This window comes from Vombatus ursinus, unplaced genomic scaffold (assembly GCF_900497805.2).
Source record: "Vombatus ursinus unplaced genomic scaffold, bare-nosed wombat genome assembly UNPS02010639.1, whole genome shotgun sequence".
NCBI classification, from domain to species: domain Eukaryota; kingdom Metazoa; phylum Chordata; class Mammalia; order Diprotodontia; family Vombatidae; genus Vombatus; species Vombatus ursinus.
This window is the reverse complement of record NW_020950417.1, coordinates 5757990-5775356: the sequence shown is the minus strand read 5'-3', so window position 1 is coordinate 5775356 and position 17367 is coordinate 5757990. Positions and strand designations below refer to the sequence as shown.

The window sequence follows — 17367 nt, the reverse complement described above, 5'->3', positions numbered from 1 at the left end:
TTATCATTTGCTTCCTCACTCTCTCCCCTCTGGTTGTGGTTTCCTTGGAGGCTAGATCTCATATTGTCTCAGCTTCCTCCCAAGATGGGCATTTCACAGTTTGACCAACTTAGGTCTGTGCCTCAAGTGACTTCTGGATGGTCAAAACTGGCCGCTGCAGTTGGTTGCTGTGCTCTTCCCTCAGTGGAAGTGGCACATAGTGGTGGAGCGCTGCATAGCTCCCCAAAGACATGGTGTCCTGTCCTGATGATCTGCCTTTGTGCTTTAGTTCTCTGGCCTGGCACAGACCGTTCAGAGCTTTGCTGCACTGGTGCTTCCTGGTTGCAGTCTCTGGCAGGTTTTTTCTTCTGGACTGTGGCCAAAGAGGCAGTCAGGGCCCTAGCAAACTTCTGCAAAGTGTAGCTTGGGTCTTCAGAACACTGGAAAGAAGGGAGAGGCACCAGGTTTTGGGGGTGGATTTTGTCTGCTTGTCTACTAGTGTAGCTTCTGGGGTAGTGTGAGAGGTAGAAGAGGCTGAGTGAGCTCGGGGCTTTTTTTTTTGTTCTGGGGCAGAGGGTTCTTTTTATCTTCTTTGGATTCTGGGTGTCCTAGATGGTGGAGACAGCTAGAGTTGTTTTATCTTTGGTTCACAATTTCTGTTTTGGAGAGCCTGGGAGAAAATGTCTAGTCTGACATCTTGTTGCTCACGTGACCTAGAAAATCTGTATCTTTATTAAAATAATAAGTATTTGCATAGAGATCATCTTTGAAGGTATGAGAAAGAAACAAGCAAGTTTTTAAAAATAATATATAATTATGCATTTAATCAGATTTTAACACGGAATTGTAATATTGATGACCATCTGATCTGCTTGCTTTTTGAGGCCATTATTGCTCTTCATTTTTTTATAAGTGGAAAATAAAATGAGAAATAGTGTACTGTTTGCTTAAGTAAAACTCCTGTTTACCAGAAAATAAACCACACTAAATGTAAGATTCTAATTCTTGTCTATTGATGTCAGATAATTTTGCCGGTAGATCTTCACAGCTATTTTTCTCATAGGTTATGCTTCCCCCTGGAGGCCAACATTCAGATGAAAAAGGTGCTAAAGAAGTTATCTTGGATGATGATGAATGCCCCCTGCAGATCTTCAGGGAATGGCCAAGTGACAAAGGTAAATAAGGTATTTCTCTTTTGCTGTTAGTCATTTAGTTTATATTGTAAACTCTTAAATTACTCGTTATTTTGATTGTGAGGCACTGTTTAGAGTATATTGCTTAGTTGATCAACAACCATTTATTACATCCTTACTAAGTGTCAAATACTGTGCTAGGTGGTGAGGATACAATTTCTTTTCTTTTCTTTTCTTTTCTTTTTTTTGGGGGGAGGGGAGGGCTAGGCAATGGGGTTAAGTGACTTGCCCAGGGTCACACAGCTAGTAAGTGTTATGTGTCTGAGGTCATATTTGAACTCAGGTCTTCCTGAATCCAGGGCCGGTGCTCCATTCACTGCGCCACCTACCTGCCCCCAGTATACAATTTCTAAAAGAGTTTATATTGTAATTAAGGAGAGGACAAATAGTTATAGAAGTGTATATAGAATATATATAAATGTAATAAAACATGTATATTATAATAAACATAAAATAGTTAAATACGAGAGAGGTCCAAAGTGAGGTCACTAGCAGTTGGGAACATCAGCTTAATGTAGAAAACATGCATGTGTTTTGCATCTGGAAGAAAGAAAGGGATTATAACAGTTGGAGGTGAGTAAGAAGTGAATTCCAGGTTTGGACAACCGATAGCACATTGGCAGAAAGACAGGTGAAGGATTATGTCTAAGGAGCCGAGAAAGCCAGTTTGGTTAGATCGTAGGTGGTGGATTGTGTCCTGTAAAGTTGGCCTGACAGGTGGGGGCAAGGTTGTGTACAGCTTTAAAATTTAAATTTAAAAAAAATTATGTAATAGGTTAAATACTTTGAAATTAAGTTGTTTCTGTCATCTAGTACAGTGTGGTGGTTGGTATATGAATGTGTTTGAAGTATATCGTGTTAATATGATAATAATAGCTAACAAGTAGAGAGCACTTCAAGATTTGCAAAGGGCTTTACATGTTATCTCTTTTGATCCTCACAGCAACCATGTGGGATTTGTTGTTGTTCAGTCATTTCAGTCGTTTCTAACTCTTCTTGGCCCTTTTTGGGGTTTTCTTGGCAAAGATACTTAAGTGGTTTGCCTTTTCCTTCTCCAGCTCATTTTACAGATAGGGAAACCAAGGCAAATGGGGTTAAGTGAGTCACCTTGCCTCAGGGTCACAGAACTAGTAAGTGTCTTATGCCAGATTTGAACTCAGGAAGATGAGTCTTCTGGACGTCAGACCTGGCATTTTATCCACTGAGCCACCTAGCTGCCCTAAAAATTGTTATTGTTACTTTGTAAGGAAGGTGCCTTATGTAGCAGATGGCAGCAACAAAATTGAGGGTGAGAGAGAGTAAGTGACTGGCCCAGGGGCCCATAGCTGGTACTTATCTGAGGCGGGATTTGAACTCAGACCTTCTTAATGGTCTATCACTCTTACACCTACTGTAGTGTCCTGTAATCTTCCTGGATACCAGAAATTTGAGAGAAGGATAGTTCAAAGGTCATAAGTGACCTTTGAAGCAAATGTCCAGAAAAACTTTGTGTTACAAATAAGATAATATTCATTAGAAAAATTTTCTTTCATAAAAATTCAGTAATTCTGAGTCATTCAAAATTAATGACACTTTGGAAAAACTAAATAATCAGATTCTATAATGAAAAGGACTCAATGACATGAATACAAAGACTGGGGTTCTAGTCATGTTCTGCCATCAACTCATTATATATAACTTGGGGAAGTCATTTAATTTCTCAAAGTCTTAGTTATTTTGCTAGATCTCTTAATTTCTGTATAGTTTTGAGATTCTGTGAAATGCTTGAATGATGTTAAAATATTAAAACTGAATTAAAATTCAGATGTCTAATTTTTCTAATTTAATGTCTCCTTAGTATATACTATCAAGTAAGATTGATAATTTCATTTTAAATAATTTAAATATCATTAGAACCTTAAAATCAGTGAATGTAATAAATGAAAATAAATAGTTATTTAGTGTGAAGTCCTTGAAAAGTTATGCTAGAGTTTTTTGAAATCAGCTTCCATAGTATATTGTCAAGAGTGATCTGAGATTTACTGAATTTTATACTTTTTTCCCTAGGAATATTAGTTTTTCAGTTGAAGAGGAGGCCACCTGATTATGTCCCAAAAAAATTGAAGAAGCAAATGGATGGAAAACCAGCAAAGGGGAAGGAAAGAGCTGATGGGTCTGGCTATGGCTCTTCACTTCCCCCTGAAAAATTGCCCTATTTGGTAGAATTAAGCCCAGGTAAGGGCTCTGGCTTACGCAGATGTGCTTACTATAACCTTTTTCTGTGTATTGGATCAGTCTCTTGACTGTCAAATTAGTTTTTAATGTGTGTTATATAAAAACTTGTGCCTATGAGGTCATAGTGTGACATTTTTACAGCAAAATAGTAATACCTTCTTATTTCTCAGTATTTGTAGGGATTTTGTTGTACTGCATTGAAGTAACATGTGTATGCTACAGGGAAATGGAAGACCGTTGCTCATAGAGGATTATAGGTCATAAATTAAGTCAATTTTTTTGCTGCAAACAGCTGCTTGAAAAGTTAATAAAACAAAAGATAAAATAAATAAAATTAAATTAAATTAAAAAAAAGATTTTTTTTTCAGGCAGAGGAAAAAACATACCCAGTCTAATTTTTATTTGTATAAACAGTTCCTAAAAACTGTGTTATGTTGGGTTGAATATAGTTCTATATACTATCTATATTTTAAAGAAAAAGTGTGCCTGGTATATTGATTGATGTATTACTTTTATGAAATGTAGACATTTAGGCTTAAAAAATTACAATCGAAAGTTCTTGGTTTTTGTTTTTTCTCTTTAATGATCTGCTGACTATTTTCAGGATTGTGTAAAAAACTAACACTATGCCACAGGGTTGCTACATGGTTGAGAATTATGTTCTCACTGTTTTATATGCCTATCATGTAAAATGTAAATATTGTTGTCATTTTGATGTATACATACATACACACACATTTTTCCATATTTGGTTCTATAGGTTTTATTCCAGAAGCACTATTATATCTGGAATCCTACCTTTAAAATCTGATTGACTAGAAGTTATAAATTGTTAGTGCAGAATTATTTTTTATGTGAAAGCTAACTTTGAGAGTAAGAACTATGTCTCATATTCTGGGTCTCATACATTTATTTCCAAAGCAGTCTGGATTTGACTGAGTTGTTATCTGATATATGGATTCTGTGTTTGATTTGGAAACCTTTTGACTCTAGGTTACTATATATTGTTATATGCAGGAGTTTGATTTTTTTTTTCCCCAATAACAATTTTAATACATTAGAACCAAAAAGCTTCTGTGATTAGGATTCACCTGATTGCTCACTTACCACACTATTCCTTTGGTACTAACTTTCCTCAAAAACTAATTGAAGCTGTTAAAGGGAAGTCCTTATAAGTTACAATATTTGAAACAATGGTGATGTGGCTTTAGGTAATAACTCTTGTGCTACGTAGTTTTTTAGTTATGTAAGTTAGGTTTTTTTAAAAATGTGTTTTTGTGTGTGTGTGTGTGTGTTTTATATGTATGTGTGTATGTATGTTAATTGATGGTGTTTTCTCCTGGATTTTTTTCAGTTAGTAACTTTAGTGTAGTATGGTTTTATTTGGATTCTTTGGAACCATGTCTGAACGTTTCTGTTTGGAAACTACTTTATTAGCTCAGATGATTAAGAGCTGACTTAAAAGTGGAACGTAGATATGGATGACTCCCATCATTTCTGTTTGTCTTTTGGAGATAGATAAATTTTTGGAAGCAAGCTTAATTTATTTCTTTGAAAAATAAACTTATATTGAAGCTGTTTATATCCCTAGTGCCTAAACCTGCTTAAATACATTGTAGGCAGTTTGCTAATCTAAAACTGACTGGGGATGAAGGTTTTTAAGTTTGACCAATTTTAGGGGCATTTTTATGGTAAGTTTGGAGAATTCAGTATACTGTTTACTACTACTTTAAATATGATCAAAATTTGGTACATCTTAGATTTGTACATCTCACTCTACTGATAATACTTCCAATTCATCAAGTAATAAAATATATGTATGAATGCAGTCAAGTAAGAAAGTAACTTTTAATGATAATTTCATGTAATATAATACTCTCTGCTATAACTGGCTTCCTGTACAGGCAGAGGTTTATAACTGTGTAGAATTTAAGGATACATTAAAAGTTTAGCACAGTCCTCTTACTAAATCATGACATAGTGCAGCAAAAAAACAAACACAGTAATAAAACATCTTCTTTCTTTCTAATTATTATTTTGAGCCAGCCAACATGGCTAAACTATCCGATTTGATGACAACATCTGTATTGAATAATATAAATATAAAACAATTTCCTTTTTTAAGAAAGAAGCACTTGTTGGTCTATTAACCCTGATGATGCTCCCTTTTGTAGCTTCTGGGTTATTGCTGTATTTCCAGTTAAGTATATGATCAGCCCAGATATATTTAAAAGCCTGTGGTTAGATAGGGAATTGAGATTTTGTTCAGAGGTTTTATTGAATGGATTGTGGGGGTGGGGGATAAGGAATATTTCTTCTGGTTTTGGATCAAAATACAGTCATTGGACAGCTAACAGAGTTGAAAAAATAGTAAGAGAACTCCTTATGTGGTAAACTAACTGTCGCTTTTGTGTATTGCTTGGTGACTGACCAATTGTCTCAGTGTTTGCTTTAATAGCTTGCCTGTTGGTTTCTACAACACCTTTACAAACAGTTCATCCACTGGTTTTTTTGGAGCACTGTTGTTTTGATCTTTGCAATTTTGAAAACTGGTGGGGGCAAAATGCACTTTTTCATCCTATAAAATTGAATTTAAGTGTTGTCTCACTACAGTTTCACCCTTTCCTGTCTTTTCTTTTTCTTCCCCCTTCTGCATGTACTGCATGGTATCTGTCCTGCTGATGCTGCCTTCACCTGGGTCCTGTGCATGTGTTCTTAACCCCAGGCAGAAGGAATCACTTTGCCTACTACAGCTATCACACTTACGAAGGTAATTCAATGTTTAATACTACTTTTATTAACCATATCACTAACCAATTGTCTTGGATAATGTACTGAAGTGGGTGTAAAAGAATGTTGCTGATGAAAAGAATGTTCTATAATCATTTTTAGAAGTTAGTTACGTGTTCTATAGGTAGTTATTTTAAAATAGCTTTAAATCATGGCTTTATTTTTATCTGACTAGAACTTGATAGGGATCTGTGTGTTCTTGGCCAGCTCTCTTATCCACTCCAGACCAATTTTCTCATCCATAGAATAGAGGGGTTGGACTTAATAATGGTCTCTAAGGTTCCTTTTAGCTCTGAAGTATAATGGAAGCTCATTAGTCAAAAGATGGCTTTGCTTCTTGGGGATGATTAGTTAGCTGAGAAGCAGAGTGGTGCAGTGAATTGAAGGTGGATCGTGTAATCAGCAAGATATTTGGGTTCAGATCCTGCTTCTGGTGCTTATTAGCTCTGTGACCCTGGGCAAGTCACAAAATGACTGTTAATTTTCTCATCTGTGCAATCAGGGTTATAATGCCTGTTTTACTTACTTTAAAGGGTTGTATAACTCAAATGAGATTATGTAAAAACACTTTACAAAACTTTAATGTGCTATGTATAAATGTCACTCGTTTGTTGCAGTTACAAATTTGAGAGCTATCTTTGGCTGTCTTTTGTTCCAACTCTAGGTGTTTGTAGGTTTGAGAATTACTCAACTTTCAAATATGAACTGACTGCCTTGGTTCATGATGGGGTGGAAAGTGCGAAATCTCTCCTGATTTATTTTGTCTCCCATAGAAATCAGTCTAGTTCTTTCATCACCTTGGCTAAGTTGTAGAAGAAAAATGGCAGAGATGAATTCTGTTTACGTTCTAACACAACAGGAATAGTTTCTTTCTGGGGGGAGGGATTTGTATATAATCTCATTTTAAATTGATAGATTCTCAATTGATTTGTATATAATCTCATTTTAAATTGATAGATTCTAGGAGCTACCTTTTAATGTGAACTGTTCCTCATAATAAAACTTTTTTTTCCAGTAAAACTAGTAATTTCTTGCCTTGAGATGTATTCCCCGTATTCCATGTACCTTTTTAATTACACTGGAATTTTCAAATGCTTTCTTTAGACAGCCATACATTGTTTCCATGTCAAAGGACAAAATATTTATTTCTCTTTTCATAACCATCATTTTTATATACTTAGGTTGCTGCATAAACCTGAAAGTATATTAGTCCTATTTTTTTATTTTAAGGAACTGTGCAAACCAGTAATCCTGATTTATCATCAGAAATCTGTAACCATAGCTTTATTATTTGAAATCAGTAAATTCACTTTTATTTAGTGCCTCTATGTGCCATTGTGCTAGGTGCTAAGAAAACAAAGAAAAGCACAAGATAGTTATTACTCGTAGTCTAGTTGGGAAGAAAATATGCATATAACTATACAAATAATGCAGCATAAATTGGAGATAATCAACAGAGGCATAACATTTCAAGAAATATTTCCAAGCATTATTTGTTACCCATTTTGATATTTGTGTATCTGGTTTTGTACTTGAACAATTTTATCTCTGTGTTTTCATTTTCACATTGAGAAGGGATTAAATAATGGAAGGAAAATTAATATTTCTTTTTTATTAGTTACTTTATTTTTATTTGTTATTTTATAGAAAATAAGAATGTAATAATCAAATTCAGCCCATCTTTCCTTAAATTGTTCTACCAGAGGTAATGAGTTATATAAAGGTTTTTCCAACAAAGTTACCCAAAATATTTTGTAGGATGGATGTAGGACTTCCTATCTACCTACATGTTTACATGTTCCCTCACAACACCTTTGTGAGGGAAGCACTTTTAAATTGCTTTGTATCTGTGAGCTATTTCTATTTATTGAAAATACTGCTCTTTTCTGAATGAACAGCATTTGTGTTCATTGTTTATAAAGGCTAACAAAAAGGCAGTACTTTTCATCTATACTATTCTCACACTTGCTTACAGTAGCATTTAGGAACAGTAAATGAAAAGACTAGGGGTGAGGAGTCAGAACTAGAATAGAAGTGTAAGCTGATAGGAGCTGAATGAGAGAGCACTTCTCATAATCTTCCTCTTTGTAGGAGATATCATTCTCTTTATTTTAAAAGTGCCCTAGACTTATTCCTTAGTAGATGGGAAATAGAAAAAAAAGAAAATAAGTAGCAAATGGCTTGCTAGTACTTAGGATTTCTTTTAGGGGGAAACAAGTTTACAGTTTTGTCTTGCTAGACAGCATTCCAAGCTTCTTTTTTAAGTTGTCCACAAGTGTGAGAGGATATGAATATATTTATTGATTTAAGAAAAGAAAAAAAAATGTCATTAGTTGAATTTTATAATCTGAGTCATTGTAAATGAACAAAAGCACAACACTACAGCATCCTGAGAGTTTCTATGTTGGAGATAGTAGGAAAAAGAAAGAATGGGAAGAAGAAATATTAGTTGTTTCTCAAACTTTATAACTCTTACCCACAATGATAGAGTAGCTCTCTACCTGGATCTAAGATCTTAGAGATAGATTATCCTATCTAGTTCAACACTCATTTCATTGATGAAGTTTAATGATTTTCCAGGGCTATTTAATTGGTAATATTAGAATGTGGATCTAAGTTACCTGACTCAAAACAAAGTGCTTTTCAAGTATGTGTATTTTTAAAAACTCAGCCTTTATAAGGAATTCCAAGTGAAGAAACTCTTTTACGTTGCCAAGGCAGTTCCACACTTAATCTTCAGCTTTAGTTTTAGATAGTAAAAAATTCCAGCCATCTTGCAAATCTCAATACGTGTTTTCATTCTTTGTCTTCACATTTAGGGTGTATATTGTGTGTGTATCCCATATTTTCAACACCCTGCCTACTTTTTCACCTTTATTTTTAATATGTTTTCTTTATTTCCTCTCTGTGCATATTTGTGCTTTTGTGGTTGTTTTTTTTTTCTTGCCATTAATTAGTAGGTTAATTTTTCCAGCAAATTGTGCTTAGGAGACCAGGAAAGCTGTTAACAGTCTGACAATTAATCCTTGATGACAGCTTCAATACTTTTTAGGAAAAAAATAGCCTAACCCACATGAAGTCAGAATTCAAATCAAAGTTTCTATCTTTTCCACTACAGCACTCTGAGATCTTACTGATGAGTGCATCTCCCACCAGTGATATCATTTATCTGTACTATCTTATAAATTCTTTTTAGTGGGTCTTAGCATGCTAGAAGTGTTCCTCTTGGTTTCTTAATATGCTGTACCAGCACATATATGCCTGTTTATCCTTCACTGGTACTGCTTTAATGACATGCCTCCATCTCGTACATGTTTCAAGCCACCTGTTATTGGAAGTATAGGAGGCGCAGTGAATAGAGTGCCAGGCCACAGAAGTCAGGAAGACTCATCTACCTAAGTTCAAATCTGGCTTCAGACACTTACTAGCTGTTTGGCACCGGGCAAGTCACGTAACCAACGCTGTTTGCTTTAGTTTTCTCATCTATAAAATGAACTGAAGAAGGAAATGGCAAACCACTCCAGTGTTTTTGCCAAGAAAACCGTAACTGGGGTCACAGAGTCGGACGTGACTGAACAACAAATTTATACCTTCAAGTCTTTTCATTACTCTTTGGGTTACTTCCAGTTTTGATTCTTTGGAAATTTGTTTTCCGTGATTTCCAGCCATATTGAATCATTGGAAGAATATTGGTATTATAAATATAGTATTTTATTTTAGGGAGAAATTTGAAGGTTTGAAGGCACTGTCTGTTTTCCCAATTGCAATTTAGCTTTCTTTTCTTATTCCTGTTCAGTTCTAACTTCAGCCCGTTGTCTATCTTCAGTGACTGTCCAAAGCATATTTATAATAAATTGTTTTCACTTAGGCTTTCCTTGCAGAGTTTTTATAATAATAATAGTTATTGACCAAACTTTAGACCTTTAGAATTCTCATTTAGAAATACTATGTACTAGTACTTGATATATTATACACATTATCATCTGTAAGTTCGAGCATTTGGAGGACCTCATTGTCTATAGGAAATCATTTTTACGTTTGGACTCTGTCCTGGACATCATCTGTGACAGTGGCAAATACCTGTTGCATGTGTACACATATTGTGGTTTTGTGCCTTGCTTGATATTGATATTAAATAGAATTATTGAACAGTTATTCCCATTCTCTGTCACAGAATTTTTTATGATCTTAAGAAATGTGTAGAAGAATCTCCTCACTGAAGGAAATTCTTTAAGGCTACATTTTCTTCCAGTCACTCAAATGCTTTTTTGTAATCAGTTCAATAAATGGAATGCAGCCTTTCATTCTCTGCACATTGGAGGCAGTTTTGTGATTATAGACATGGACTGCTATGGAATATGGCTTGCCCCAAAGTATTCCTTTCTCATATTTTCACATCTTCGTATGTGTTTAGGTTTTTCTGTAAAGTTAGATGTTGGATTAGTAGTTATTAATGTCCTTTCCATCATCTTTTTTCAGTAGTAATGCTCTCTCTGATACTCTTACCTTATTTTCTTCTAGACATTTTAACTTTGATCATTCCACACCTTCAGAAAAGTCCCTTCCAACCTGGACCTCCTTTGTATATTGGTCTTGTCTAGGTTCTGTTCCTGTCTTACTGTTTTTGAGCACTATTTCTACTTCATGTAGTACTTCAGGGGCCCCAGTAGTTTCCAGATATTAAAATATATTTTGACTTATTTGGAGAATTTCCCTTCTTCTTTACTCCTGCTTTGCAGTAAACATTCATATGTAAGCAGCAATTATCTTCAGGGTGTTTTTTTAATTTGCTTATGCTCATCTTTAGCATTGTGAGATGAGATGACCAAATGAACTGAAATATGTGTGTGTTTGCCCATACCTTCAAATCCCTTCCAACTTATTCTTTTTTTCTCCCTTCCTTCTTCCTTCCTTTTTAAAATTTTATTTCAATTACATGTAAATATTTTTTAGAATATATATTTTTTAAAATTTTGAGTTCCAAATTCTCTCCATCCCTTCTCCCTGCTTCTTACGAAGGCAAGCAATTTTTTAATATAGCTTGTACGTGTGAAGTCATGCAAAACATATTTGCATATTAGTCATGTTACAAAAGAAAACACAGACCAGAAAAAAAAATCAAGAAAACAGAGTTTTAAAATATGCTTTGATCTGCATCCAGACTCCTCAGTCCTTTCTCTGGAGGAAGATAGCATTTTTTATCATAAATCTTCAGATTTGTCTTGCTAAGTCATTCACAGTTGATCATCGTACGATATTGCTGTTATTGTGTACAGTGTTCTCTTGGTTCTTCTTTCTTCATTCAGCATCAGTTCATGTAAGTCTTCCTAGATTTTTCTGACGCCATCCTGCTCATCATTTCTTATAGCACAATAATACTCTGTCACAATCATATACCACAAATTGTTCAGCCATTCCCCAATTGATGATAATCACCTCAGTTTTTAATTCTTTGCCACCACAAAAAAAGAATTGCTATAAATATAGGTCCTTTTCCTTGTTCTTTGATCTCTTTTGGGTACAGACCTAGTAGTGGTATTGCTGGGTCAAAGGGTATCCACAGATTTATAGCCCTTTGGGCTTTGTTCCAAATTCTCTCCAGAATGGTTGGATCAGTTTACAACTCCACGAACAGGGCATTAGTGTCCCAGTTTTCCCGCATTCCCTTCAGGATTTGTCATTTTCCTTTTCTGTCATGTCAGCCAATCTGATAGGTGTGAGGTAATAGTACCTCAGACCAACTCTCTTACTACCATTTCCAGGAACAAACTATAAACCATCCTACTTACCTGCAACTTCTTATATCTTTCGAATTTTATTTGTGGTGAGAATGGAACTTGTTTGTTGGAAAAGAAGCTCACATTTAGAGTCGCAACAGCTACATTGATTTTGTTGGTAGGTAGTCCCAGAATCTGGTTGATTAAAACCTTCTGTCCCTGTTTCTGCATTATTCATTACATAGGCATTAGGGCTATTCTGTATTTCTTCTTGTCATGACTAAAGAATTCAAAACCTAGTGACCAGCTTAGTAATATTCATCCTTTGCATGTATAGTCAGACTTATCCTCCAGCAGCAGACTGAAGCTGTAACTTTCTGTATCATAGAAACTGCTGAAGCTTCTACTCTGTTGGCATAGCCTTCAATAACCCAGGATCATCTGTAAGACATAATGTAAGCATTGGAGTAGAGCTTTTGTTGACAATTGTATTTGGTAGTATAAAGTATATATTATCATAAGCTTTGAGATGAAGTTTTTTTTTTTTCATTTCTCTGACACAGATGGTTCTGACTCCAGAGATAAGCCAAAGCTCTACCGTCTGCAATTAAGTGTCACCGAAGTTGGAACAGAAAAATTTGATGACAACTCTATTCAGGTGAGCAAAGATATTGACAGCTTTCTCAGTTGATTTGAAATTCCAACATTTAAAAAATGATTGTTATGGCCTTCCAGTGCTATTTATATGTTAATCTTGTTGGTAAGTGCTATGCAGAATAAAATCTAAAATATACTTTCACTACCAGTTTGTTTAATTCATATCATACTGATACATTTAGAAAATAGATTAGATTTTATAACCAAAGTTTTCTTCATCTAGCTACATCTCAGTTACTGTCTTGGTTTCATTGTTAGTGGAAGAATCATAATGTATAATTGAATTAGGATTTAGGAAGTTTTGTCTTTATTGTAATCATAGAAATATGCAGTACTGTAATATGTCAGAGAGGATGAATGTATATTGAAAATAAGCTTTAGACAAAATTATTTTCAAGAATAAATAAAAATGGATTTAGTTGGTGATACATTTCTTGTTGAAAATTTAGAAGCATAAATATATCACGTTTAGTATATTTAGTATAAAGAAAAATAATTACAGTTCATTAACCTTTTTTGTACACATTTTTTATGTGACTGAAATTTATATGATTTATTTTTAATTTTAGTTGTTTGGTCCAGGAATTCAGCCTCACCATTGTGACCTAACAAATATGGATGGAGTTGTTACAGTTACCCCTAGAAGTATTGATGCAGAGACCTATGTGGAAGGGCAACGTATTTCAGAGACAACTATGTTACAGAGTGGCATGAAGGTTCAGTTTGGGACATCTCATGTATTTAAATTTGTAGACCCCAGTCAAGATCATATTATTACCAAAAGATCTATGGATGGAGGACTAATGGTTAAAGGTCCAAGGCACAAACCTGGGTAAATATCTTAAACTTGTAGAATTTTGATGCTTCTTGTTCATTCCTGTTAATGACAGAATTTATTTATTTATTTATTTATTTATTTAATTTTTGTATGGGACAGTTTGGGGTTAAAAATTGTGTGTATATGTGTGTTATGATCTTATTCCATCTGATTCGTAAGACTTCATTTCATTGTAGTATTAATCTACCATTGATCAAATATTACTTTTACTGTATTTTTCTAATAGTGGTAATAGATTTCCCTGATAGGTACTTACTTTTTCTCTAGTGTCTCTTGTGACCGATTCATGTGCTTTTACAAGAAAACTGACTAGAGCTAGAGGTACAAACCATGGAACTTAGTTCTTCACTAAGTGAAGTAGGATAATTTATATTGGTTTGACTTTGCAGCCATGGATCACTGACTCCCATGACCACTTTTTTTTTTTTTAGTTGGCCAAGTTAATGGGCTGAACCAAAATGTTGTATTATTTTATGTAAATGTAATTCATAGGCATAATTAAACTAAAAATTACTGTACCTTTGTACATTTAGAGAACGTTTATTAGGAACAACTATGCTATTTATAAGTTGTTTCTAGTTTATATCCTACTTTTTTAGTTTTTTAGAAATGCATTTTTAGAAGTAAATACTGTAATGTTGATTATTTAAAATACTATAAGTTTATCTTGTGCTTTTTTCTGGACTTGTTCTTGTTTCCATTTCATAGATTATTAAGAAAGACTTTTCTAAAATTTTAGTCCAGGTGATTTGTGGTAAAGGTTCTAACTGTGTTTCATACTGCCTCATGTGCTGCAGCAAAAGTTTCTGACAAACTATATGCTATAAATAAGTTATAGGGATTAGGAAAACACATAGAAAATGATATAATTAGAGCATCTCTTCTGAATTCAGTGACTAATAACTGAATTTTTCTAGGTGTCTACTATGTTAGAAGGCCATTTCCCCCAAAAATCTTAAGATGCACTAATTGACTAATGTATTTATCTTAATGGCTCGTTTTATCAAACATATAAATATTACTTATTTGACAATTTATCTGTATTATAAATAGTATCAACATAAAACTATTTCAATTTAATCTAGGGTTATTCAGTTGCTGGACTCTCATTGTTTGTTTGTTCCATTCTTTGCTCATTATACCGCTTCCTTAGACCTTCGGAGCATTTTTAAAGCTAGTATGAAAGAGATTTCCTTTAGGTGTACTTATGGTTGTCACTCTCTAGAGATGAATGTGCTAAATAGGTAATCATGAGTAAGTATTCTTTACTCTTATGCAGGCTACCTGGATTTATTAGACTATTTGGCTTTAAGAATCGTTAACTATACTTCTCACCTTTTGGGCTCCTTTTAGCCAGAAAATGCTTTTTACTCTAATTCATTTCTGTACCTGTATCTATTAAAGTAACGTAGATTCTCAACCCCCACTATATATCCTTTTATCTCTATTTCTATCCCCTAATCACTACCCTTATTTTTCACTCTATTTTAAAAAACTCAACAGCTTTGCAAACAGTATATTAAAACTACTAATATTCTTTCTACCTCTTCCATATGATACAGGTTGTGAGGATGTAAATTACTTTGAGACATTTTATTATTTGGTTATTAAATGAAATAGAAAGAGAAGAAAGAGTGCTAAATGGAGTCATGAGGAAAGAACACTAAACTTGTAGTTGCAAGACGTAGGTTCTGATTCTGTCTCTGTCCTCAGACAAATCACCTAACCATTGAGCTTTAGTTTTCTTACTATAAAATAGAACTTGTAATTATACCTGCTAACTTATAGGGTTATTGTGAGAATCAAATGCGAAATTGTCTAAATTTTAACATACTATAAATTAGAACTATCATTATTATTATTTGAAATAGCCTTAGGTAGAATCCTTTTACCTGATGAAGGATATTACCCATGAAGTATATAATTTGGGCTGAAGAAACTGATCAATTTCTTTATTCAGAGTAGGTTTCTGTAACCTTGGATGATGCTAGATTTCTTATTGGAACTCCCAGATGAGAAAACTCTCTGAACCAATGTAGATCACCATTTTTGCAACTTGAAATATTGTGGAGTTGCCTGGAACATTTAGAGGTTAAGCAACTTGTCTGTGTTCACATAACCCATTATGTGTTAAAGGTGGGATTTAAACACACATCTTCCTATTTTTTGAGTCAAGTTCTATCCATTACACCTCTTCTGGGGGCTTCATCTTGCATACCAAATTATGCAATTTTTTAGTTTAAAGGGACCCCACCCAACATCTAGCTCAAACCATATCAGACAAAGAATCTTTAATACAATATAACCAAGAAATGGTCATGGAGACTGTTTAAAGGTTTCCAGAAGAGAGGAAACCACTCACTTCTCAAGGGGCCCATTCTACTTTTAGAAGGACCAGATTCTTAAGAAGTCTTTTGTTTTTCTTTTTTTAATTAATCAAGTCTAAATTTTCCTCTTTGCAACTTGTATCCATTGTTCTGCCCTCTAGAGCCAAACAGAATAAATCTAAACCCTCTTCCATATAACAGTTTTTCACTGTTTTGTATGGATCTGCTCTTTTCTAGCTAAACGTTTGATCTTGGTGTACCGTTAGCTTAAAACACATCACTATCATAATCAGCCCCTGGATAGTTTCCTGCTTATTAATCTCTTTAAAACTGAAATTTTTGTTGCATCATACATTCAATTAGTGAGCATTTATTGTCTCTTCCACCTAACTGACTGTGTGTTGGGGGGGCAGTTTGGAGGAGAGAAAACCTTATGCAAAGTCAAACGTAACAAATTTCCATGTTGGCCATTCCTAAAAATAGGAGTCTGTTTCATTTTGTCTCTACCACCTCACTGTCAGGAGATTGGTAGCATTGGTTGTTTTTTTCATTGAACAGGGTTCTTCTGAATTATCAGAACTCTAATCGATGTATTAACCAAAAGTTTTTCGAAGGTGTTTGTCCACAAAATTGAATTTCCTGTTGCTGTTTGTGCCATGATATTGTCTGATAATATAGCTTCCCTTTCTGCCTTTGTTAATCTTAACCCCCCATATGTTCTCTCCACTGCTTCTCCTCTTCTCTAGTTCCTAGATTTCCTTATGAGCATATATTCTTTTTTTTTAAAGATTTTTATTTAGAATTTTGAGTTCCAAATTGTATTCCTCTTCCTTTCCCTCCTTGAGACAGCAATCAGATATAGATTATACATGTACAATTATGTAAACATTTCTATATTAGTCATTTTGTACAAGAAGACTCATAAAGCACAAAAAATGAAAGAAAGAAAGTGAAAAATGGCATGCTTCAGTCTGTATTCAATCAGGTCTTTCTCTGGAGGCAGATAGAATTCTTCATCATTAGTCCTTTGGGGTTCTCTTGGATCATTGCATTGGTGAGAATAGCTAAGTCATTCACTGTTCTTCATCGAATGATATTGCTGTTACTGTGTACAACATTCTCCTGGTTCTGTTCATTTCACTATGCATCAGTTCATGTAAGTCTTTCCAGGTTTTCTAAAATCATCTTGTTATTTCTTATAGCAAAACAACATCCCATTACAGTCATAATACCACAGTTTAATATCCTCCCTCCAATTGATGGGCGTCTCTTCAATTTCCGATTCTTAGCCACCACAAAAAGAGCTGCTATAAATATTTTTGTACATTATAGGTCCTTTTCCCCTTTTATGGGGTTGTCTTTGGGATATAGACCTAGCAGTGGTATTGCTAGATCAAATGTTATGCACAGTTTTATAACCCCTTGGTCATAATTCCAGAATGGCTGAATCAGTTTACAACTCTACCAACAGTGCATTAGTGTCCCAGTTTTCCCATATCCCCTCCAACATCTCCTTTTTTGTCATATTAGCCACTCTGATAGGTGTGAGGTTGTACCTCAGAGTTGTTTCAATTTGTATTTCTCTGATCAGTAGTGATTGAGAGCATTTTTTCATGTGACTATAGACAACTTTGAGTTCTTTGTCTGAAAAC

At 34.4% G+C, this 17367-nt stretch overlaps 1 protein-coding gene across 1 annotated transcript in view; it reads left to right on the top strand.

The window, feature by feature from the left end:
- Positions 1 to 17367, top strand: part of AFDN (afadin, adherens junction formation factor) — a 180801-nt gene that overhangs the window by 78634 nt on the left and 84800 nt on the right. Inside the window, exons 7-11 of the mRNA XM_027854857.1 lie at positions 1043 to 1154; positions 3219 to 3386; positions 6112 to 6156; positions 12457 to 12551; positions 13120 to 13382. Of these exons, the coding sequence (XP_027710658.1) occupies positions 1043 to 1154; positions 3219 to 3386; positions 6112 to 6156; positions 12457 to 12551; positions 13120 to 13382 (683 nt within the window). The remainder of the gene's footprint in view (positions 1 to 1042; positions 1155 to 3218; positions 3387 to 6111; positions 6157 to 12456; positions 12552 to 13119; positions 13383 to 17367) is intronic.